The sequence below is a fragment of the Pinus tabuliformis genome, chromosome Q (genome assembly GCF_031772625.1).
Source record: "Pinus tabuliformis cultivar Carrire ecotype Pingquan chromosome Q, CPIR1, whole genome shotgun sequence".
Classification (NCBI taxonomy): Eukaryota; Viridiplantae; Streptophyta; class Pinopsida; order Pinales; family Pinaceae; genus Pinus; species Pinus tabuliformis.
Window position 1 is genome coordinate 593302463 of NC_142296.1, and position 26121 is coordinate 593328583.

General features: G+C 44.7%; 2 protein-coding genes across 2 annotated transcripts; one reads left to right on the top strand and one right to left on the bottom strand.

Annotated features, from left to right (window-relative positions):
- Positions 1 to 373: 373 nt before the first annotated feature.
- On the bottom strand, positions 374 to 13987 carry LOC149220846 (uncharacterized). Its single transcript, XM_089382866.1, has 8 exons — positions 13863 to 13987; positions 13675 to 13754; positions 7395 to 7445; positions 7276 to 7320; positions 7088 to 7167; positions 807 to 857; positions 688 to 732; positions 374 to 579 (listed from the first exon to the last, which is right to left on the bottom strand). Exons 1-8 carry the CDS (start codon positions 13933 to 13935, stop codon positions 504 to 506), a joined length of 501 nt encoding a protein of 166 aa, XP_089238992.1. The 5' UTR covers positions 13936 to 13987; the 3' UTR covers positions 374 to 503.
- A 1209-nt stretch (positions 13988 to 15196) lies between these two features.
- LOC149220847 (uncharacterized) lies at positions 15197 to 19866 on the top strand. The gene is made up of 5 exons (XM_089387222.1): positions 15197 to 16007; positions 16173 to 16535; positions 17532 to 19054; positions 19384 to 19400; positions 19770 to 19866. Exons 1-5 carry the CDS (start codon positions 15197 to 15199, stop codon positions 19864 to 19866), a joined length of 2811 nt encoding a protein of 936 aa, XP_089243348.1.
- The last annotated feature ends 6255 nt before the right edge of the window (positions 19867 to 26121 follow it).

Consider the following 26121-nt stretch of genomic DNA (forward strand, 5'->3'; position numbering starts at 1 on the left):
GCCTCAGGCCGAAACCATAAGAACATTGCCAGGTCTATCACACAGCAAGAAGCGTAAAGCGGCCAAGCAGCATATGCATACAACGTTGCGAGGATAAAGTAAAGACAGACTTCGTACCAAGTCAAGTTACGGCCAAACCGAACAGAGCCCATAAGCCAACACAAAGAGTCACACGGTCATTTACAAATCAACACAGCGACTATTAACAAAGGTAACAATTCCAGAACTGTTGCTTTCATTTATACAGTATTTCATAAGTCTTCGTAAACCACAGCCCAATAAATAACAACAGAGTCACATAACAAAAGCGGCACCGCCGTAACAGCATAAGTCTAAGGTATAGACGCATGGAGGTCATACAATGACACAGAGGAATGAAACCCTGAAGATGTGAACGCCAGCAAAGGGCACGACCATTCTACAAAACCTAACCAACAGAACCCTACAGCAAGTACATACTGCATAATCTAAGAAACGCTGGAATAAGAGTAGACCCTACCCGGTCACAAGGGTACCAGAGATTGGAGGAAGCCGAGGACTGCACATTTGAAACCCTCGCGAGCAGAGCTCCCAACCCACCTGCACAGGACCACTGAATGAGTTAAGACATTTCTATAACCAGAATAAATGTCAGAAGAAGCCGAGTAAATATTGTAAGATGCAAGAGTAAGAGAACCGTGAACTTACCCAAGGGTCGACGAAGGCTGCCGAGCCACAAAACGAAACCATAAGCTGAAAGGCACAAGAACCCTGTAAGCATCGATAACAGGTGGCAGAGGACGATAAAACATAGAACCAGAGGTTACCTTGAAGCCTGGTTGCGTTCGGAGGGAAGATAGCTTTGTGGCTGCGAATACCTGCACAGGACCAGAGCTCAGAAACCGGAAACCAAAGGATTGTTTCGCCAAAGCCATAAAAATACAAACCCTTACCACAGACTTCCAAACCAGGTCGACGAAGACAGCAGCTACAGCAAAGGATTTGCATTTCGAACAGAGCCACAACCAGTGACAGAGTAAGGGATATGGTGGGATAGCGCGCGAGAGCAGCGCCATAACAACACAGAGCAGGTAACAGAAGGAGACGGAGTGTAGCTGAGCCGAGAGGCCACCATCAGTGACAGAGTGAGAGATAGGTTGTGTTAGCGCACAGAGGGCAGCGCTATAACCACGCGGAGCTGGAACAGAAGGGAGAACGAGTGCAAATGAGCCGAGACTAAACCTTAAGGGTTTTACAAAGGCGGAAAGCCACGGAGAGGACCGGTGATCAAACCTGTTAACCGGAAGATGAGAACGTAAATGCGCCTCGGTATTAGGACAGATATTTACCCGCGCCAAGTGTGACCACGTGGGACTGAAGTGAGTCACGTGGCTGAGACCACGTCACCAGGGCTGGGCCATCATAAGTGGTATCAGAGCTAGTTTCTTGAGTTAGAACCAATGGAACAGGGAGAAGGTGAAGGTGAAGGAAGAGGAAGAGGAAGAGGAAGAGGAAGAGGAAGGGGAAGAGTAGTCCGGAGGGTAGTAGATGATGGACTTCGAGAGGAGATTCGAGTTTTGCGTGAAAGATTGGCAGTAGTGGAAGCTGGGGGAAGAAGAAACCCAGCAGATGACAGTGATGAAGAAGAAGTTGAACCAGAGGAGGAATTAGAGGGGGTGACACCAGAATTTAGATTGTTGAAGTCGGTCTTGCTGTCAAGTCATAAGCCCAAACATGAGCTGTCGACTTATGACGGAAGCCTGTCCGCAGACGTGCTGCTGGATTGGTTAAGTGAAGTTAACAAGTATTTTGAATTTGAAGAAACCAGCGAAGATAAGCAGGTAAAATTCGCTGCCACCAAGCTGAAAGGACATGCGTCCTTGTGGTGGGACAGTGTTCAGGCGGAACGGAGGAGGCTTAACAAACAGCCTATAAAGAAATGGTCTAGAATGGAGGCCAAACTGAAAGAGAAATTCTTACCACAGGATTATCAGATTATGCTGTACAGGCAGGTACAGAACTTGAAGCAGAGGGGAATGACTGTGAAAGAATTTACAGAAGAGTTCTACAAGTTAAATTTGCGAGCAGGTTATGTGGAGGACACCCCTGAGAAAACAGCCAGATTTGTGAATGGCTTAAGGGGGGAAATCTTAGACGAGATTGGTATCCTTTCACCCCGGACAATGGAGGAAGCCTATCAGTTTGCACTGAAGGCGGAAGAAAAGATTAACCGAAAGCAGAATGCCAGGAGAGGAGGTGGAACTGGCAGGGGAAAGGGTAAAGTATTTGGAAGAGGCCGAGGTGCAGGCCCAAGTGAAGAAAGCAGCAGTTCTAAATCTGCTGGAGCAACAGAAAAAGACAATAGCACGAGAGGAGGACGACCACCCCAGCGAGGGCGAGGAAATGGTCGGGGCAGAGGAGCTGTCCAGTGCTATCGCTGCCACAAATGGGGGCACAAGTCTTATGAATGTCCTGAAGCTGAACCAGCAGGCGGAAGAGGGACTTATGTTGTTCAGACTGAGGATGTTGAGGCAACACCTCAAGAAGCAGAAAATGCACCAGAGACAGGTGAAGCTTTGGTGTTGAACAAAGTGCTGTTGAAACCAGCAAAGGAGGTTGCAGAACCGGATCAGCGTAAAGCCTTGTTCCGCACTGTTTGCAAGTCGCGGGGCAAGTGCTGCAAATTGATTATAGATAGTGGGAGTACGGACAATCTTGTGGCGGTGGAGATGGTAGAAAAGTTGGGACTGAAGAAATTAAAGCATCCTACACCCTACAAAGTGTCATGGCTGCAGAAGGGACATCAGCTGTTAGTTGACGAGCAATGTGAAGTAGAATTCCAAATTGGCAAGTACAAGGATAAGATCCTTTGTGATGTCATGCCAATGGATGTCTGTCACCTACTGTTGGGACGACCTTGGCAGTTCGATAGAGGTGCAGTTCATGACGGGAAAAAGAATTGCTACAAGTTTGTTAAAGATGGGATCAAGCACACGCTTGTACCCATCAAAGAGGAAAATACAGCAGAAACCAGTGGAGTGAAGGCATTGCTGTTGGGAGGAAAGGAGTTCGTGAAACAGATTGAGGACAGCGAAATCAACTTTGCTGTCATAAGGAGACCAAAGGCAGTAGTGTTACACACACAGCTGTCAGATTTGCCAGAGGAAGTTCAGCAGTTACTGCAAGAATTTGGGGACATAGTGGTGGATGATCTTCCAAATGAGTTACCACCAAGGAGGGGTATTAGTCATTGTATCGACTTTATACCAGGTGCAAGCTTGCCGAATAAGGCTGCTTACCGTATGAGCCCCAAGGATCATGAGGAAATTAGAAAGCAAGTTCAGGAGTTACTTGACAAAGGGTTGATTCGAGAGAGTATGAGCCCTTGTGCAGTACCGACTGTTTTGGCTCCAAAGAAGGGAGGAGAATGGCGAATGTGCACAGACTCCAGAGCCATAAACAAAATTACTGTCAGGTACAGGTTCCCCTTACCAAGGATGGACGATATGATGGATTGTTTGAGTGGGGCAGCCTATTTCTCAAAAATTGATCTGAAGAGTGGGTATCATCAGATTCGAATACGAGAAGGCGATGAGTGGAAGACAGCTTTCAAGACAAATGAAGGCTTATATGAGTGGCTGGTGATGCCATTCGGATTGAGTAACGCTCCCAGTACTTTCATGCGGTTGATGAATGAGGTATTGAAAGAGTTTAATGGGAAATTTGTGATAGTTTACCTGGATGATATTTTGATTTTTAGCAGGACTAAAGAGGATCATTTCAGGCATTTACAGAGTGTGTTGAGGAAGCTGCAGCAAAACAAGTTGCTGATAAATTTGAAAAAGTGTACCTTTTTCCAGCGAGAACTAGTGTATTTGGGGTTTGTTATTGCAGAGAATGAGCTAAAAATGGATCCGGAAAAGGTGGCAGCCATAGTTAGCTGGCCGTCACCAAGGAGTTTATTTGAAGTCCGGAGTTTCCATGGACTAGCCAGTTTTTATAGGAAATTTATCAGAAATTTCAGCGAGATTTGCGCACCTATGTTGGACACGATCAAGAAGGCAAATCAGCCTTTTCACTGGACTGAAGCGGCAGAAAGCAGTTTTCAAACTTTGAAGAAGAAGATTACTGAAAGACCAATACTGAGACTGCCAGATTTCAACAAACTTTTTCAAGTTCGTTATGATGCCAGTGGGACAGCCATTGGAGCAGTCCTCAGTCAAGAGGACAGACCGGTCGCTTTCTTCAGTGAAAAGCTAAATGAGAGCAGGCAGAAGTACTCAACCTACGACAAAGAATTTTATGCAATCATACAAGCGTTGAAGCATTGGCGACATTATCTATTGGGAGATGAGTTTGTTTTGTTTACAGATAATTCTGCCTTGCAGTATATTATGCAACAGCATAAACTAAACCACAAACATGCAGCTTGGGTGGAGTATCTGCAAAATTTTACATTCGTATTAAAGCACATTAGTGGCCAAGCGAATAAGGTGGCAGATGCACTGAGCAGAAGAACCTTGCTTCTGCAGGAAAGTACAATGCAAGTTCTGGGTTTTGAACATTTGAAGGAGCTGTATCCAACTGATACCGAATTTAGGGAGGCATACGAAGCCTGTCAAAACCCTTTGATAAGGAATGATAGCATGTGGCTAGATTATAATTTGCAGGAAGGGCTGCTGTTTAAAGGAGGACAACTATGTATACCCAACTGTTCCATGAGGGAAAACATAATACAGGAGAAGCACAGTGGAGGACTGGCTGGACACTTTGGTATCGACAAGACGGTTGCTCAAGTACAGCACTTTTATTTTTGGCCGAAATTGCAGCGAGATGTGCAGAGGTACGTGAGCAGATGCAGAGTTTGTCAACTAGCAAAGGGTCATAGTCAAAACACTGGTCTATACTCACCATTACCGATTCCGAGTCGACCATGGGATTCAGTGAGCATGGACTTCGTTTTGGGTCTACCAAAGACACAGCGGGGCTTCGATTCAGTCATGGTTGTAGTTGACCGATTCTCAAAAATGGCACATTTTGTACCGTGCAGGAAAACCAGTGACGCTACCTACATTGCACACCTATTCTTTACTGAAGTCGTTCGGTTACATGGACTCCCGAAATCCATCATCTCTGATCGGGATGTAAAGTTTACTGGTCATTTTTGGAGAACTCTGTGGAAAAAGTTAAATACACAACTGCAGTTCAGCTCTGCTTATCATCCGCAGACTGATGGTCAGACGGAAGTCGTAAACAGAAGCCTAGGGAACTTACTTCGCAGTTTGACAGGAGGAAATTCCCGGACGTGGGACCGTGTACTTGCTCAAGCCGAGTTCGCGTACAACGATTCACCTAACCGCAGCACCGGTTACAGTCCGTTCCAGATTTTGTACGGTATGCATCCGCGAGGAGTGCATGAGTTACGGGATTTGGGGAAACTTGAGAAGCGGAGTGCTGATGGGGAAGAGTTCGCTCAAGCAATGAGCAATTTACACGAACAGGTCAAGCTGAAGTTACAGGACAGCAGTCTGAAATACAAGCAGCGAGCTGACACAAAGCGTCGGGAAGTTCAGTTTAACGTTGGGGATGAAGTCCTTGCGTATCTACGTAAGGAGAGGTTTCCGAAGCGGGAGTATAACAAGCTAAAATTTAAAAAGATCGGCCCTTGCAAAATCATCCGCAAATTTTCTGCGAACGCTTACGAAATACAGTTGCCACCCGAAATTGGAATTTCTCCCATTTTCAACGTAGCAGATCTGTTTCCCTATGTAGCCAATTCAGAAGATGATACAGCAACTACAACACCACAGAAAGACAGCTATGAGGAAGGTTCTTGGACGAGACAACTACCAAAGGCACCACCCATTGAGATCGAAGGAATACTGGACACACAGGTAGCTAGACGCACACGCAGGAAGGAGTATCTGTGATATTTGGTCAAGTGGCGGAACCGTCCAATAGAGGACAGTTCTTGGCTCGACGCAGCGCAGATAACTAAAGCGGGCTACTCTGTTGACGAGCTCATGGAACGGAGCCATGACTTTTTGCCACCCCGGGAGCCTGATGCAGGAGCATCCAGCTCCGAGGAGACAGAGACTCAATGACTGGTTCGTGCAGAAACAGGACACGACTTCAAGGGTGATTGGACAGGTCACCAAAAGGAAAAATTGGTTGTTGTTTTTAGTTAATCATTATTCATTTCTTTTCTTTTATTTAATTACAACACAAGTTAAGTTACTGGTAGTTAGCTAGGTAACCAACAACTGTTTTAGTTAATTTATTGTTTAAAGAAACAGGTAACAGTTAAAGAATTCAGTTTCTAAACAGTTAGATTCAGTGTAGCTCAAAATGAAAAAAACACGATGTAAGAGGGATCTTTTTTTTGGTTCACCTCAGAAGAAGTAAGGAAAATATAGCAAGACAGTATTCAAGCAAAAATAGAAGGACACCCTCTGTAATTGAAACATTGTTTTCTTTTCCTAAATATAAAGTACTGTTCATTACTTTTCTGTGTTATACAACTGAGAGTTACAAACATTTGTTATTTTAAAACAAGTTAAGATAGAACGATATTCATATGCTGTAACTAGAAACATTGAAGCATCACAGGCCTCAGGCCGAAACCATAAGTACGTTGCCAGAACTATCATACAGCAAGAAGAGCAAGTGGACAAGCAGCATATGTGTACATCGTTGCGAGGATAAAGCAAAGACAGACTTCATATCAAGTCGAGTTACGGCCAAACCGAACAGAGCCCATAAGCCAACACAAAGAGTCACACGGTCATTTACAAATCAACACAGCGACTATTAACAAAGGTAACAATTCCAGAACCGTTGCTTTCATTTAAATACAGTATTTCATAAGTCTTCGTACACCACAGTCCATTAGATAACAACAGAGTCACATAACAAAAGCGGCACCGCCGTAACAGCAAAGTCTAAGATATAGACGCATGGAGGTCATACAATGACACAGAGGAACGAAACCCTGAAGATGTGAACGCCAGCAAAGGGCACGACCATTCTACAAAACCTAACCAACAGAACCCTACAGCAAGTACATACTGCATAATCTAAGAAACGCTGGAATAAGAGTAGACCCTACCCGGTCACAAGGGTACCAGAGATTGGAGGAAGCCGAGGACTGCACATTTGAAACCCTCGCGAGCAGAGCTCCCAACCCACCTGCACAGGACCACTGAATGAGTTAAGACATTTCTATAACCAGAATAAATGTCAGAAGAAGCCGAGTAAATATTGTAAGATGCAAGAGTAAGAGAACCGTGAACTTACCCAAGGGTCGACGAAGGCTGCCGAGCCACAAAACGAAACCATAAGCTGAAAGGCACAAGAACCCTGTAAGCATCGATAACAGGTGGCAGAGGACGATAAAACATAGAACCAGAGGTTACCTTGAAGCCTGGTTGCGTTCGGAGGGAAGATAGCTTTGTGGCTGCGAATACCTGCACAGGACCAGAGCTCAGAAACCGGAAACCAAAGGATTGTTTCGCCAAAGCCATAAAAATACAAACCCTTACCACAGACTTCCAAACCAGGTCGACGAAGACAGCAGCTACAGCAAAGGATTTGCATTTCGAACAGAGCCACAACCAGTGACAGAGTAAGGGATATGGTGGGATAGCGCGCGAGAGCAGCGCCATAACAACACAGAGCAGGTAACAGAAGGAGACGGAGTGTAGCTGAGCCGAGAGGCCACCATCAGTGACAGAGTGAGAGATAGGTTGTGTTAGCGCACAGAGGGCAGCGCTATAACCACGCGGAGCTGGAACAGAAGGGAGAACGAGTGCAAATGAGCTGAGACTAAACCTTAAGGGTTTTACAAAGGCGGAAAGCCACGGAGAGGACCGGTGATCAAACCTGTTAACCGGAAGATGAGAACGTAAATGCGCCTCGGTATTAGGACAGATATTTACCCGCGCCAAGTGTGACCACGTGGGACTGAAGTGAGTCACGTGGCTGAGACCACGTCACCAGGGCTGGGCCATCATAAGTGGTATCAGAGCCAGGTTCTTGAGTTAGAACCAATGGAACAGGGAGAAGGTGAAGGTGAAGGAAGAGGAAGAGGAAGAGGAAGAGGAAGAGGAAGGGGAAGAGTAGTCCGGAGGGTAGTAGATGATGGACTTCGAGAGGAGATTCGAGTTTTGCGTGAAAGATTGGCAGTAGTGGAAGCTGGGGGAAGAAGAAACCCAGCAGATGACAGTGATGAAGAAGAAGTTGAACCAGAGGAGGAATTAGAGGGGGTGACACCAGAATTTAGATTGTTGAAGTCGGTCTTGCTGTCAAGTCATAAGCCCAAACATGAGCTGTCGAATTATGACGGAAGCCTGTCCGCAGACGTGCTGCTGGATTGGTTAAGTGAAGTTAACAAGTATTTTGAATTTGAAGAAACCAGCGAAGATAAGCAGGTAAAATTCGCTGCCACCAAGCTGAAAGGACATGCGTCCTTGTGGTGGGACAGTGTTCAGGTGGAACGGAGGAGGCTTAACAAACAGCCGATAAAGAAATGGTCTAGAATGGAGGCCAAACTGAAAGAGAAATTCTTACCACAGGATTATCAGATTATGCTGTACAGGCAGGTACAGAACTTGAAGCAGAGGGGAATGACTGTGAAAGAATTTACAGAAGAGTTCTACAAGTTAAATTTGCGAGCAGGTTATGTGGAGGACACCCCTGAGAAAACAGCCAGATTTGTGAATGGCTTAAGGGGGGAAATCTTAGACGAGATTGGTATCCTTTCACCCCGGACAATGGAGGAAGCCTATCAGTTTGCACTGAAGGCGGAAGAAAAGATTAACCGAAAGCAGAATGCCAGGAGAGGAGGTGGAACTGGCAGGGGAAAGGGTAAAGTATTTGGAAGAGGCCGAGGTGCAGGCCCAAGTGAAGAAAGCAGCAGTTCTAAATCTGCTGGAGCAACAGAAAAAGACAATAGCACGAGAGGAGGACGACCACCCCAGCGAGGGCGAGGAAATGGTCGGGGCAGAGGAGCTGTCCAGTGCTATCGCTGCCACAAATGGGGGCACAAGTCTTATGAATGTCCTGAAGCTGAACCAGCAGGCGGAAGAGGGACTTATGTTGTTCAGACTGAGGATGTTGAGGCAACACCTCAAGAAGCAGAAAATGCACCAGAGACAGGTGAAGCTTTGGTGTTGAACAAAGTGCTGTTGAAACCAGCAAAGGAGGTTGCAGAACCGGATCAGCGTAAAGCCTTGTTCCGCACTGTTTGCAAGTCGCGGGGCAAGTGCTGCAAATTGATTATAGATAGTGGGAGTACGGACAATCTTGTGGCGGTGGAGATGGTAGAAAAGTTGGGACTGAAGAAATTAAAGCATCCTACACCCTACAAAGTGTCATGGCTGCAGAAGGGACATCAGCTGTTAGTTGACGAGCAATGTGAAGTAGAATTCCAAATTGGCAAGTACAAGGATAAGATCCTTTGTGATGTCATGCCAATGGATGTCTGTCACCTACTGTTGGGACGACCTTGGCAGTTCGATAGAGGTGCAGTTCATGACGGGAAAAAGAATTGCTACAAGTTTGTTAAAGATGGGATCAAGCACACGCTTGTACCCATCAAAGAGGAAAATATAGCAGAAACCAGTGGAGTGAAGGCATTGCTGTTGGGAGGAAAGGAGTTCGTGAAACAGATTGAGGACAGCGAAATCAACTTTGCTGTCATAAGGAGACCAAAGGCAGTAGTGTTACACACACAGCTGTCAGATTTGCCAGAGGAAGTTCAGCAGTTACTGCAAGAATTTGGGGACATAGTGGTGGATGATCTTCCAAATGAGTTACCACCAAGGAGGGGTATTAGTCATTGTATCGACTTTATACCAGGTGCAAGCTTGCCGAATAAGGCTGCTTACCGTATGAGCCCCAAGGATCATGAGGAAATTAGAAAGCAAGTTCAGGAGTTACTTGACAAAGGGTTGATTCGAGAGAGTATGAGCCCTTGTGCAGTACCGACTGTTTTGGCTCCAAAGAAGGGAGGAGAATGGCGAATGTGCACAGACTCCAGAGCCATAAACAAAATTACTGTCAGGTACAGGTTCCCCTTACCAAGGATGGACGATATGATGGATTGTTTGAGTGGGGCAGCCTATTTCTCAAAAATTGATCTGAAGAGTGGGTATCATCAGATTCGAATACGAGAAGGCGATGAGTGGAAGACAGCTTTCAAGACAAATGAAGGCTTATATGAGTGGCTGGTGATGCCATTCGGATTGAGTAACGCTCCCAGTACTTTCATGCGGTTGATGAATGAGGTATTGAAAGAGTTTAATGGGAAATTTGTGATAGTTTACCTGGATGATATTTTGATTTTTAGCAGGACTAAAGAGGATCATTTCAGGCATTTACAGAGTGTGTTGAGGAAGCTGCAGCAAAACAAGTTGCTGATAAATTTGAAAAAGTGTACCTTTTTCCAGCGAGAACTAGTGTATTTGGGGTTTGTTATTGCAGAGAATGAGCTAAAAATGGATCCGGAAAAGGTGGCAGCCATAGTTAGCTGGCCGTCACCAAGGAGTTTATTTGAAGTCCGGAGTTTCCATGGACTAGCCAGTTTTTATAGGAAATTTATCAGAAATTTCAGCGAGATTTGCGCACCTATGTTGGACACGATCAAGAAGGCAAATCAGCCTTTTCACTGGACTGAAGCGGCAGAAAGCAGTTTTCAAACTTTGAAGAAGAAGATTACTGAAAGACCAATACTGAGACTGCCAGATTTCAACAAACTTTTTCAAGTTCGTTATGATGCCAGTGGGACAGCCATTGGAGCAGTCCTCAGTCAAGAGGACAGACCGGTCGCTTTCTTCAGTGAAAAGCTAAATGAGAGCAGGCAGAAGTACTCAACCTACGACAAAGAATTTTATGCAATCATACAAGCGTTGAAGCATTGGCGGCATTATCTATTGGGAGATGAGTTTGTTTTGTTTACAGATAATTCTGCCTTGCAGTATATTATGCAACAGCATAAACTAAACCACAAACATGCAGCTTGGGTGGAGTATCTGCAAAATTTTACATTCGTATTAAAGCACATTAGTGGCCAAGCGAATAAGGTGGCAGATGCACTGAGCAGAAGAACCTTGCTTCTGCAGGAAAGTACAATGCAAGTTCTGGGTTTTGAACATTTGAAGGAGCTGTATCCAACTGATACCGAATTTAGGGAGGCATACGAAGCCTGTCAAAACCCTTTGATAAGGAATGATAGCATGTGGCTAGATTATAATTTGCAGGAAGGGCTGCTGTTTAAAGGAGGACAACTATGTATACCCAACTGTTCCATGAGGGAAAACATAATACAGGAGAAGCACAGTGGAGGACTGGCTGGACACTTTGGTATCGACAAGACGGTTGCTCAAGTACAGCACTTTTATTTTTGGCCGAAATTGCAGCGAGATGTGCAGAGGTACGTGAGCAGATGCAGAGTTTGTCAACTAGCAAAGGGTCATAGTCAAAACACTGGTCTATACTCACCATTACCGATTCCGAGTCGACCATGGGATTCAGTGAGCATGGACTTCGTTTTGGGTCTACCAAAGACACAGCGGGGCTTCGATTCAGTCATGGTTGTAGTTGACCGATTCTCAAAAATGGCACATTTTGTACCGTGCAGGAAAACCAGCGACGCTACCTACATTGCACACCTATTCTTTACTGAAGTCGTTCGGTTACATGGACTCCCGAAATCCATCATCTCTGATCGGGATGTAAAGTTTACTGGTCATTTTTGGAGAACTCTGTGGAAAAAGTTAAATACACAACTGCAGTTCAGCTCTGCTTATCATCCGCAGACTGATGGTCAGACGGAAGTCGTAAACAGAAGCCTAGGGAACTTACTTCGCAGTTTGACAGGAGGAAATTCCCGGACGTGGGACCGTGTACTTGCTCAAGCCGAGTTCGCGTACAACGATTCACCTAACCGCAGCACCGGTTACAGTCCGTTCCAGATTTTGTACGGTATGCATCCGCGAGGAGTGCATGAGTTACGGGATTTGGGGAAACTTGAGAAGCGGAGTGCTGATGGGGAAGAGTTCGCTCAAGCAATGAGCAATTTACACGAACAGGTCAAGCTGAAGTTACAGGACAGCAGTCTGAAATACAAGCAGCGAGCTGACACAAAGCGTCGGGAAGTTCAGTTTAACGTTGGGGATGAAGTCCTTGCGTATCTACGTAAGGAGAGGTTTCCGAAGCGGGAGTATAACAAGCTAAAATTTAAAAAGATCGGCCCTTGCAAAATCATCCGCAAATTTTCTGCGAACGCTTACGAAATACAGTTGCCACCCGAAATTGGAATTTCTCCCATTTTCAACGTAGCAGATCTGTTTCCCTATGTAGCCAATTCAGAAGATGATACAGCAACTACAACACCACAGAAAGACAGCTATGAGGAAGGTTCTTGGACGAGACAACTACCAAAGGCACCACCCATTGAGATCGAAGGAATACTGGACACACAGGTAGCTAGACGCACACGCAGGAAGGAGTATCTGTGATATTTGGTCAAGTGGCGGAACCGTCCAATAGAGGACAGTTCTTGGCTCGACGCAGCGCAGATAACTAAAGCGGGCTACTCTGTTGACGAGCTCATGGAACGGAGCCATGACTTTTTGCCACCCCGGGAGCCTGATGCAGGAGCATCCAGCTCCGAGGAGACAGAGACTCAATGACTGGTTCGTGCAGAAACAGGACACGACTTCAAGGGTGATTGGACAGGTCACCAAAAGGAAAAATTGGTTGTTGTTTTTAGTTAATCATTATTCATTTCTTTTCTTTTATTTAATTACAACACAAGTTAAGTTACTGGTAGTTAGCTAGGTAACCAACAACTGTTTTAGTTAATTTATTGTTTAAAGAAACAGGTAACAGTTAAAGAATTCAGTTTCTAAACAGTTAGATTCAGTGTAGCTCAAAATGAAAAAAACACGATGTAAGAGGGATCTTTTTTTTGGTTCACCTCAGAAGAAGTAAGGAAAATATAGCAAGACAGTATTCAAGCAATATAGAAAGACACCCTCTGTAATTGAAGCATTGATTTCTTTTCCTAAATATAAATTACTGTTCATTACTTTTCTGTGTTATACAACTGAGAGTTACAAACATTTGTTATTTTGAAACAAATTAAGATAGAACGATATTCATATGCTGTAACTAGAAATATTGAAGCAATTACAGGCCTCAGGCCGAAACCATAAGTACATTGCCAGGTCTATCACACAGCAAGAAGCGAAAGCGGTCAAGCAGCATATGCATACAACGTTGCGAGGATAAAGTAAAGACAGACTTCGTACCAAGTCAAGTTACGGCCAAACCGAACAGAGCCCATAAGCCAACACAAAGAGTCACACGGTCATTTACAAATCAACACAGCGACTATTAACAAAGGTAACAATTCCAGAACCGTTGCTTTCATTTATACAGTATTTCATAAGTCTTCGTAAACCACAGCCCAATAAATAACAACAGAGTCACATAACAAAAGCGGCACCGCCGTAACAGCATAAGTCTAAGGTATAGACGCATGGAGGTCATACAATGACACAGAGGAACGAAACCCTGAAGATGTGAACGCCAGCAAAGGGCACGACCATTCTACAAAACCTAACCAACAGAACCCTACAGCAAGTACATACTGCATAATCTAAGAAACGCTGGAATAAGAGTAGACCCTACCCGGTCACAAGGGTACCAGAGATTGGAGGAAGCCGAGGACTGCACATTTGAAACCCTCGCGAGCAGAGCTCCCAACCCACCTGCACAGGACCACTGAATGAGTTAAGACATTTCTATAACCAGAATAAATGTCAGAAGAAGCCGAGTAAATATTGTAAGATGCAAGAGTAAGAGAACCGTGAACTTACCCAAGGGTCGACGAAGGCTGCCGAGCCACAAAACGAAACCATAAGCTGAAAGGCACAAGAACCCTGTAAGCATCGATAACAGGTGGCAGAGGACGATAAAACATAGAACCAGAGGTTACCTTGAAGCCTGGGTGCGTTCGGAGGGAAGATAGCTTTGTGGCTGCGAATACCTGCACAGGACCAGAGCTCAGAAACCGGAAACCAAAGGATTGTTTCGCCAAAGCCATAAAAATACAAACCCTTACCACAGACTTCCAAACCAGGTCGACGAAGACAGCAGCTACAGCAAAGGATTTGCATTTCGAACAGAGCCACAACCAGTGACAGAGTAAGGGATATGGTGGGATAGTGCGCGAGAGCAGCGCCATAACAACACAGAGCAGGTAACAGAAGGAGACGGAGTGTAGTTGAGCCGAGAGGCCACCATCAGTGACAGAGTGAGAGATAAGTTGTGTTAGCGCACAGAGGGCAGCGCTATAACCAAGCGGAGCTGGAACAGAAGGGAGAACGAGTGCAAATGAGCCGAGACTAAACCTTAAGGGTTTTACAAAGGCGGAAAGCCACGGAGAGGACCGGTGATCAAACCTGTTAACCGGAAGATGAGAACGTAAATGCGCCTCGGTATTAGGACAGATATTTACCCGCGCCAAGTGTGACCACGTGGGACTAAAGTGAGTCACGTGGCTGAGACCACGTCACCAGGGCTGGGCCATCATAAGTGGTATCAGAGCCAGGTTCTTGAGTTAGAACCAATGGAACAGGGAGAAGGTGAAGGTGAAGGAAGAGGAAGAGGAAGAGGAAGAGGAAGAGGAAGAGGAAGGGGAAGAGTAGTCCGGAGGGTAGTAGATGATGGACTTCGAGAGGAGATTCGAGTTTTGCGTGAAAGATTGGCAGTAGTGGAAGCTGGGGGAAGAAGAAACCCAGCAGATGACAGTGATGAAGAAGAAGTTGAACCAGAGGAGGAATTAGAGGGGGTGACACCAGAATTTAGATTGTTGAAGTCGGTCTTGCTGTCAAGTCATAAGCCCAAACATGAGCTGTCGACTTATGACGGAAGCCTGTCCGCAGACGTGCTGCTGGATTGGTTAAGTGAAGTTAACAAGTATTTTGAATTTGAAGAAACCAGCGAAGATAAGCAGGTAAAATTCGTTGCCACGAAGCTGAAAGGACATGCGTCCTTGTGGTGGGACAGTGTTCAGGCGGAACGGAGGAGGCTTAACAAACAGCCTATAAAGAAATGGTCTAGAATGGAGGCCAAACTGAAAGAGAAATTCTTACCACAGGATTATCAGATTATGCTGTACAGGTAGGTACAGAACTTGAAGCAGAGGGGAATGACTGTGAAAGAATTTACAGAAGAGTTCTACAAGTTAAATTTGCGAGCAGGTTATGTGGAGGACACCCCTGAGAAAACAGCCAGATTTGTGAATGGCTTAAGGGGGGAAATCTTAGACGAGATTGGTATCCTTTCACCCCGGACAATGGAGGAAGCCTATCAGTTTGCACTGAAGGCGGAAGAAAAGATTAACCGAAAGCAGAATGCCAGGAGAGGAGGTGGAACTGGCAGGGGAAAGGGTAAAGTATTTGGAAGAGGCCGAGGTGCAGGCCCAAGTGAAGAAAGCAGCAGTTCTAAATCTGCTGGAGCAACAGAAAAAGACAATAGCACGAGAGGAGGACGACCACCCCAGCGAGGGCGAGGAAATGGTCGGGGCAGAGGAGCTGTCCAGTGCTATCGCTGCCACAAATGGGGGCACAAGTCTTATGAATGTCCTGAAGCTGAACCAGCAGGCGGAAGAGGGACTTATGTTGTTCAGACTGAGGATGCTGAGGCAACACCTCAGGAAGCAGAAAATGCACCAGAGACAGGTGAAGCTTTGGTGTTGAACAAAGTGCTGTTGAAACCAGCAAAGGAGGTTGCAGAACCGGATCAGCGTAAAGCCTTGTTCCGCACTGTCTGCAAGTCGCGGGGCAAGTGCTGCAAATTGATTATAGATAGTGGGAGTACGGACAATCTTGTGGCGGTGGAGATGGTAGAAAAGTTGGGACTGAAGAAATTAAAGCATCCTACACCCTACAAAGTGTCATGGCTGCAGAAGGGACATCAGCTGTTAGTTGACGAGCAATGTGAAGTAGAATTCCAAATTGGCAAGTACAAGGATAAGATCCTTTGTGATGTCATGCCAATGGATGTCTGTCACCTACTGTTGGGACGACCTTGGCAGTTCGATAGAGGTGCAGTTCATGACGGGAAAAAGAATTGCTACAAGTTTGTTAAAGATGGGATCAAGCACACGCTTGTACCCATCAAAGAGGAAAATACAGCAGAAACCAGTGGAGTGAAGGCATTGCTGTTGGGAGGAAAGGAGTTCGTGAAACAGATTGAGGACAGCGAAATCAACTTTGCTGTCATAAGGAGACCAAAGGCAGTAGTGTTACACACACAGCTGTCAGATTTGCCAGAGGAAGTTCAGCAGTTACTGCAAGAATTTGGGGACATAGTGGTGGATGATCTTCCAAATGAGTTACCACCAAGGAGGGGTATTAGTCATTGTATCGACTTTATACCAGGTGCAAGCTTGCCGAATAAGGCTGCTTACCGTATGAGCCCCAAGGATCATGAGGAAATTAGAAAGCAAGTTCAGGAGTTACTTGACAAAGGGTTGATTCGAGAGAGTATGAGCCCTTGTGCAGTACCGACTGTTTTGGCTCCAAAGAAGGGAGGAGAATGGCGAATGTGCACAGACTCCAGAGCCATAAACAAAATTACTGTCAGGTACAGGTTCCCCTTACCAAGGATGGACGATATGATGGATTGTTTGAGTGGGGCAGCCTATTTCTCAAAAATTGATCTGAAGAGTGGGTATCATCAGATTCGAATACGAGAAGGCGATGAGTGGAAGACAGCTTTCAAGACAAATGAAGGCTTATATGAGTGGCTGGTGATGCCATTCGGATTGAGTAACGCTCCCAGTACTTTCATGCGGTTGATGAATGAGGTATTGAAAGAGTTTAATGGGAAATTTGTGATAGTTTACTTGGATGATATTTTGATTTTTAGCAGGACTAAAGAGGATCATTTCAGGCATTTACAGAGTGTGTTGAGGAAGCTGCAGCAAAACAAGTTGCTGATAAATTTGAAAAAGTGTACCTTTTTCCAGCGAGAACTAGTGTATTTGGGGTTTGTTATTGCAGAGAATGAGCTAAAAATGGATCCGGAAAAGGTGGCAGCCATAGTTAGCTGGCCGTCACCAAGGAGTTTATTTGAAGTCCGGAGTTTCCATGGACTAGCCAGTTTTTATAGGAAATTTATCAGAAATTTCAGCGAGATTTGCGCACCTATGTTGGACACGATCAAGAAGGCAAATCAGCCTTTTCACTAGACTGAAGCGGCAGAAAGCAGTTTTCAAACTTTGAAGAAGAAGATTACTGAAAGACCAATACTGAGACTGCCAGATTTCAACAAACTTTTTCAAGTTCGTTGTGATGCCAGTGGGACAGCCATTGGAGCAGTCCTCAGTCAAGAGGACAGACCGGTCGCTTTCTTCAGTGAAAAGCTAAATGAGAGCAGGCAGAAGTACTCAACCTACGACAAAGAATTTTATGCAATCATACAAGTGTTGAAGCATTGGCGGCATTATCTATTGGGAGATGAGTTTGTTTTGTTTACAGATAATTCTGCCTTGCAGTATATTATGCAACAGCATAAACTAAACCACAAACATGCAGCTTGGGTGGAGTATCTGCAAAATTTTACATTCGTATTAAAGCACATTAGTGGCCAAGCGAATAAGGTGGCAGATGCACTGAGCAGAAGAACCTTGCTTCTGCAGGAAAGTACAATGCAAGTTCTGGGTTTTGAACATTTGAAGGAGCTGTATCCAACTGATACCGAATTTAGGGAGGCATACGAAGCCTGTCAAAACCCTTTGATAAGGAATGATAGCATGTGGCTAGATTATAATTTGCAGGAAGGGCTGCTGTTTAAAGGAGGACAACTATGTATACCCAACTGTTCCATGAGGGAAAACATAATACAGGAGAAGCACAGTGGAGGACTGGCTGGACACTTTGGTATCGACAAGACGGTTGCTCAAGTACAGCACTTTTATTTTTGGCCGAAATTGCAGCGAGATGTGCAGAGGTACGTGAGCAGATGCAGAGTTTGTCAACTAGCAAAGGGTCATAGTCAAAACACTGGTCTATACTCACCATTACCGATTCCGAGTCGACCATGGGATTCAGTGAGCATGGACTTCGTTTTGGGTCTACCAAAGACACAGCGGGGCTTCGATTCAGTCATGGTTGTAGTTGACCGATTCTCAAAAATGGCACATTTTGTACCGTGCAGGAAAACCAGCGACGCTACCTACATTGCACACCTATTCTTTACTGAAGTCGTTCGGTTACATGGACTCCCGAAATCCATCATCTCTGATCGGGATGTAAAGTTTACTGGTCACTTTTGGAGAACTCTGTGGAAAAAGTTAAATACACAACTGCAGTTCAGCTCTGCTTATCATCCGCAGACTGATGGTCAGACGGAAGTCGTAAACAGAAGCCTAGGGAACTTACTTCGCAGTTTGACAGGAGGAAATTCCCGGACGTGGGACCGTGTACTTGCTCAAGCCGAGTTCGCGTACAACGATTCACCTAACCGCAGCACCGGTTACAGTCCGTTCCAGATTTTGTACGGTATGCATCCGCGAGGAGTGCATGAGTTACGGGATTTGGGGAAACTTGAGAAGCGGAGTTCTGATGGGGAAGAGTTCGCTCAAGCAATGAACAATTTACACGAACAGGTCAAGCTGAAGTTACAGGACAGCAGTCTGAAATACAAGCAGCGAGCTGACACAAAGCGTCGGGAAGTTCAGTTTAACGTTGGGGATGAAGTCCTTGCGTATCTACGTAAGGAGAGGTTTCCGAAGTGGGAGTATAACAAGCTAAAATTTAAAAAGATCGGCCCTTGCAAAATCATCCGCAAATTTTCTGCGAACGCTTACGAAATACAGTTGCCACCCGAAATTGGAATTTCTCCCATTTTCAACGTAGCAGATCTGTTTCCCTATGTAGCCAATTCAGAAGATGATACAGCAACTACAACACCACAGAAAGACAGCTATGAGGAAGGTTCTTGGACGAGACAACTACCAAAGGCACCACCCCTTGAGATCGAAGGAATACTGGACACACAGGTAGCTAGACGCACACGCAGGAAGGAGTATCTGCGATATTTGGTCAAGTGGCGGAACCGTCCAATAGAGGACAGTTCTTGGCTCGACGCAGCGCAGATAACTAAAGCGGGCTACTCTGTTGACGAGCTCATGGAACGGAGCCATGACTTTTTGCCACCCCGGGAGCCTGATGCAGGAGCATCCAGCTCCGAGGAGACAGAGACTCAATGACTGGTTCGTGCAGAAACAGGACACGACTTCAAGGGCGATTGGACAGGTCACCAAAAGGAAAAATTGGTTGTTGTTTTTAGTTAATCATTATTCATTTCTTTTCTTTTATTTAATTACAGCACAAGTTAAGTTACTGGTAGTTAGCTAGGTAACCAACAACTGTTTTAGTTAATTTATTGTTTAAAGAAACAGGTAACAGTTAAAGAATTCAGTTTCTAAACAGTTAGATTCAGTGTAGCTCAAAATGAAAAAAACACGATGTAAGAGGGATCTTTTTTTTGGTTCACCTCAGAAGAAGTAAGGAAAATATAGCAAGACAGTATTCAAGCAATATAGAAAGACACCCTCTGTAATTGAAGCATTGATTTCTTTTCCTGAATATAAATTACTGTTCATTACTTTTCTGTGTTATACAACTGAGAGTTACAAACATTTGTTATTTTGAAACAAATTAAGATAGAACGATATTCATATGCTGTAACTAGAAATATTGAAGCAATTACAGGCCTCAGGCCGAAACCATAAGTACATTGCCAGGTCTATCACACAGCAAGAAGCGTAAAGCGGCCAAGCAGCATATGCATACAACGTTGCGAGGATAAAGTAAAGACAGACTTCGTACCAAGTCAAGTTACGGCCAAACCGAACAGAGCCCATAAGCCAACACAAAGAGTCACACGGTCATTTACAAATCAACACAGCGACTATTAACAAAGGTAACAATTCCAGAACCGTTGCTTTCATTTATAAAGTATTTCATAAGTCTTCGTAAACCACAGCCCAATAAATAACAACAGAGTCACATAACAAAAGCGGCACCGCCGTAACAGGATAAGTCTAAGGTATAGACGCATGGAGGTCATACAATGACACAGAGGAACGAAACCCTGAAGATGTGAACGCCAGCAAAGGGCACGACCATTCTACAAAACCTAACCAACAGAACCCTACAGCAAGTACATACTGCATAATCTAAGAAACGCTGGAATAAGAGTAGACCCTACCCGGTCACAAGGGTACCAGAGATTGGAGGAAGCCGAGGACTGCACATTTGAAACCCTCGCGAGCAGAGCTCCCAACCCACCTGCACAGGACCACTGAATGAGTTAAGACATTTCTATAACCAGAATAAATGTCAGAAGAAGCCGAGTAAATATTGTAAGATGCAAGAGTAAGAGAACCGTGAACTTACCCAAGGGTCGACGAAGGCTGCCGAGCCACAAAACGAAACCATAAGCTGAAAGGCACAAGAACCCTGTAAGCATCGATAACAGGTGGCAGAGGACGATAAAACATAGAACCAGAGGTTACCTTGAAGCCTGGGTGCGTTCGGAGGGAAGATAGCTTTGTGGCTGCGAATACCTGCACAGGACCAGAGCTCAGAAACCGGAAACCAAAGGATTGTTTCGCCAAAGCCATAAAAATACAAACCCTTACCACAGACTTCCAAACCAGGTCGACGAAGACAGCAGCTACAGCAAAGGATTTGCATTTCGAACGGAGCCACAACCAGTGACAGAGTAAGGGATATGGTGGGATAGCGCGCGAGAGCAGCGCCATAACAACACAGAGCAGGTAACAGAAGGAGACGGAGTGTAGCTGAGCCGAGAGGCCACCATCAGTGACAGAGTGAGAGATAGGTTGTGTTAGCGCACAGAGGGCAGTGCTATAACCACGCGGAGCTGGAACAGAAGGGAGAACGAGTGCAAATGAGCCGAGACTAAACCTTAAGGGTTTTACAAAGGCGGAAAGCCACGGAGAGGACCGGTGATCAAACCTGTTAACCGGAAGATGAGAACGTAAATGCGCCTCGGTATTAGGACAGATATTTACCCGCGCCAAGTGTGACCACGTGGGACTGAAGTGAGTCACGTGGCTGAGACCACGTCACCAGGGCTGGGCCATCATAATCTCTCCTCACAAGCTTCTAAATGGGAGTCCTAATTCTAGCAGCATCTGCCCTTAGAAATGTTTAGCTTTCAACCTCTTCTCCTTCTGGCCCAATGCCTGTATTTATAGTGCTCAAGAGGAAGTTAATCAGGTCCACCATCAATGGGATAATCCCCTCTTTGGATGGGATAGCTCCCTTATTGATGGGATAAGTTCCTCTTTGGTAGGGATACATGAACCATCTGGAGGCGCTTCATACACGTCAAACATACTTCTAGAAGCCTCTAGAAATGACCACAAGTAACGTTTTTGGAGTGAAACTTGCGCCTTTTGACCTTTACAGGGGTACGCACCTGCCCCTTTACATACAGATCGTACAAGTACGCAATTTTTGTGAATATTAGGTGTGTATACGCAGGTAAGGCCGAGAGAATCTGCGTACCCAGAGATAAACACATTTACTAAGACTTTCTCTCTTTTTGGAGTTTGACATGGAGAGCAGAGGAATAAGACTTGCCCAGGAGGATACCATGACTGTTGATAGAGCCATACTAACTGTAAATAGCCATGGTGACATTTTTTAGTGTAACAGATTGCCCCCTAAAGTGCGAAGCCTGTAGTAGATTAGGGTTTTGTATTATCTAGGAAGGGTGAAGCGCTTTATCATTTCAAGGATTATCTCATGGAGAGCCTGGTCAGAACCTGCAATTTTCAACACAAAATACATGTATAAGATTATATCATCGCTGAGGTAGGCATTCCCATACTCAAATGAAAACTTTAACTAACAGACTAACTACTCTGATACAGGAATGATCTTGTAGTACATCATAATCATAGACTTTTGTAGACACAGTATGGGCGCAGCCATCTGTTTATGATTAGTCTACTAGATAATGAATACAAAACTCCTCGCAGCCTGGATGGTGGAAACTAGATCCAGGGTCTTCATTTCTACTTCCCGAATTGGTACGATTCTAGCCATGCGAATAAATGAGTTGATGTCGAACATGGTAGAAACCACTTGATTACCAGTCGATGATGTAAACTATTAACAAGTGTGAGAGAGACCACCAGTAATGTCAATGGTTCTCAAAGTACCCAGTACAATCCATGAGATGTGAATGAATGAATTGATGTCGAACATTTCACGGAATCCTTCGATCGAAAGTCAATGATGTAAACTGACGTCAAAGGCGAGAAACCTGCCATTGATGCATGCATACTTCAAGGTACTGACGATTTCTAAGTCATCTCTCTAGATAATGTGCTGATGTCGATAGAAAGCGACCCGTTGCAGGCAAGCCCACAACACGAAATCATTGTTCAAGTTGAAGAAATGTTGCTGTAAGGACTGACTCAGGGATGGTCAAATGGATGACAAGTATTTTTGCAGATGAAAGTTTTGTTTGCAAACCTCTTGAACACATAACGACACAACAGATGGCTTGGTAACGAATGACTCAAAGTTAATCCCCGGAACCCGGCTGAAGACTTTCAATGTGGTTTGATCAACTGTGAGGTAAAGGATTTCCCAACCCAAGTGAATGAAAAGTGTCGTGTTCAAGAGTGGTAATAAGGTTTCTTCTGAGACAAAGGATAACAAATAGGCTCATTCTTCTCTCTTTTCCCCCACCATTTCTAGCAAGTACCTCTTTATTTTTAACAAGCTTGAGGAGGATAACATATGCTTGATTATAAGCTCATCCTTCGGATGAGTCCAACCTAGTTTTGATTCGAACCCTAGGAAGGAGTGGTTCGTTCCTGTTTGTAATTGAACAGGTCCTTTACTGTGAAATTTTAACGAGCCCAGTATAGGAGAAACTCGGCGTTTTTCAATTTTAGAGAGTCTGAAAAACTTAAGAAGACTCCAGGTTGAACGTTTTCGTAAATTTGTGTCCCCCAAGCCCGAAAAAGTATAAAATAATACCTGGGAGAACCGCTTGATCTTGCGACCAAGGAGTACTTTCATGACTAGTGCCACTGACCTGAAAAGTAAAAAGCGATCAAGGACACGTCGTTTTATTTCCGTATCGAGTTTGAAACGACAAAAACCTGGCAATCTTTTCCTGTTTTTTACGGTCAGAAAAGAGCTATAAGGGGACCGTCTTTTAATTCCGTTTTAACGAGTGTAAAAGAAACGCTCGGCAATCTTTTCATTTTTTAGGAGTCAGAAAAGAGCTTAAAGGATGACTCTGATGTTTTGGTTTGTGAAAAATGATGATTTTACTCTAAAGTCCTTTTGTCCTGCACAAAAACGACACATTACTCATACCTGTTTAAGATGGGCAAAAATACATTGAAAAATATCTTTTCATGGTGAAAAATAAACAAACTTGGCATTCATTCATCCAAAAAACCTATAAAAAGACTTTTTACCATGTCATTTTTACCATTTTACTGTTGAGGTTGAGAAAAGGGCTTTTGACAAGAAAACTTCCCGTGGACATTGTGGAGAATCCGACCATCAGAATCGAGCGTCGTCTCTTTCAGGTATTCCATAACATCCTCCTCTTCAATTTCATCTATTTAAAATTCATTTTTAGGTTTTAGTTTGATTTTTTAGGGGGTTTAGGGTTTTAGGATATGTTTCTCGGGGTACGCAGGTGCCCCATGGGCGACCTGCGTCCCCCGAACTTTTTTGTATATAGCAAAAAGGTCGGGGTACGCAGCCCGCCTTCAGACCAGCTGCGTACCGCCGCTCTGTGTTCGGAACGCGGGGTGCGTACCCCGTGAAACACGCATTTTGAAACCCCAAACTCCAAATTCAACCAACCAAATTTTATTTTATGAATTCTAACTATTGTTTTTTGGTGTGTAGGGCATTCACCATGCTAGATTGGAGAGAAAGAGAACACGAGGACGTTGATTTGGCCGCAATTGGTCATCAACCTTCTATTGATGTGTTAAAAGCATGCAGACTGTACAAATACTGGGCCATACCTGGCATGAGGGGCCAGGTGTCATTCCTTGAGTGGCTGGTTGAAAGGTGGAACATTCAGGATCAATGCTTCTACATCGGAGAGAACCAGCTCGAGATAGAGCCCTCCGAATATATTTTCTCTCTGGCTTGCCAAATAGGGGCGAGCAACTGACTCTGTCCGGGACTAGGCTAGGCGGCCAATCCCTTGGTAGCCTCCAGCTAGAGTGGTGCAACAATCAGAACCAGGAGAAAGGGATAGAAATCAAGTACATATCCCTGCCCGAACTTATGGTGATAGCCTTTACTGTTACCAGACTTTGCGGCGCAGCCGCCTTACACATTGCCACCGGGTCCCAAATGCGGATGGCGATAGATTGCTACCGAGGCACCATTTTCAACTGGTGCGATGCTGTGTTAGCCAATATGAAGGGCCAACTAACCAGGGAAAAGAACGGACAACTGAAGACCTTTGGATATGGGCCTTTAGTTGTGAGCTTTGCCTTAGAGAGAGTTCCAATGCTGATCCCCCAGCATCTTACTGTTCCAGTTGGGGCTCCTCGGGAGCCTAAGTTGACGAGATGGGTTGTGGTAATGGCCCGGCATCCTGATGAGGGCGCGACAGTTGTTCGATTTCCTGATGGTTACTTTCACTGGCTAGAGAGCCAGGTATTTGCTATTCAGGATTTTCCTTATGCCGGAATGGATTTTCGGAATGATTTGGACATGGTTCTTCCATAGGGAGAATAGTGGGACAACAGAGGTATTTCATTCTTCACAAGTTTTTAAATTATGTATTTTTTTTTGTTTTTATATATCGCCTCAAAACTGACAACACAAATTTTCAAAATGCAGATGTAGGTCCACGGCGTCCGGCCAACCTCCGGGCTTTTGAGAGGAGAGTACCAGCTGTACCATCACTAGCCCCACAGGATGCGGCCGCAGAGACCTTAGCCGAGCTGGAACAGGATCTAGAGCGTCTGACGGCGGGTATACCAGAGACCACCATAGATGACATTCCCATTCGACTTCAGCGCTATGTGGTTGCAGTCCCAGGACCTTTTAGGAGGTTCCTGTGTAGGGTAGCGCGGGCAGTGGTCTCGTATAGAGAGCACCACCAGTGATTGGCTAGTCACTTTTGTAGACACATATGACATTTTTGGTTTTTTGTACTTATCATTTTTGCCGATCATAAGGTGTTTTTCAACCTATGATCGAAGACGATGTATATTTTTGACACACTCCTATCTATATATATATCATTATTACCGGCTTATCTTGTTTAACATATGTGATGAAATGTTTTTAAATTTACTTGCATGATTATCGTAAATGTCTGTCCAACATTCGAGAAGCAATTGCATCTGCTAATGTATTTAAAGATCTTGGAATATGTTGATATTCAATGTAATCAAATTCACGTTCCAAGAGGCGCACTCTCAAAAACAGCCTTAATAACACAGGATTTCTAATGGCATAAACTCTATTAAGCTGTAATACAATGAGTTCAGAATCTAACCTCACTATCAAACGTCGAATTCCAAATGAAATAGATTCAGACAATAATTCAACCACTGCACTGTATTCTGTAATGTTGTTCGTCGTTTGACCGAGGCTCACCCCATGCATAGAAACTAACTCGTCAGAGGGCGAATAGATAACCCAAGCTGCGGAAGAGATATTCCGTGTACTACGACAAGCACCATCGGCAAATCCAATGTACGTTTGGAGAGGCGTCGACATCTGCAATATCAAGAGTAAAACCAAGATAAGCCAGAATAACGACAAAAAACACACTTTCTAAGCTAAGCACACTATCTAAACTAACAAACATACTAGCTAGAAAGAAAACCTAACCTAACTAAAAATTCTCCATACCCATCATTTAAGCATAATACCTCTTTAGGTAAAGTCCATTTCTGGGTTTACCCAAAGAGTCCCCATCAAAATCTACCAGCTCATAGGCCCCTTTTGCTAGCTTTCGCTTTACAATGTAGGGTCCATGTCACATAGGAACAAATTTTCCAGCACCTAGCTTATCGTTAGC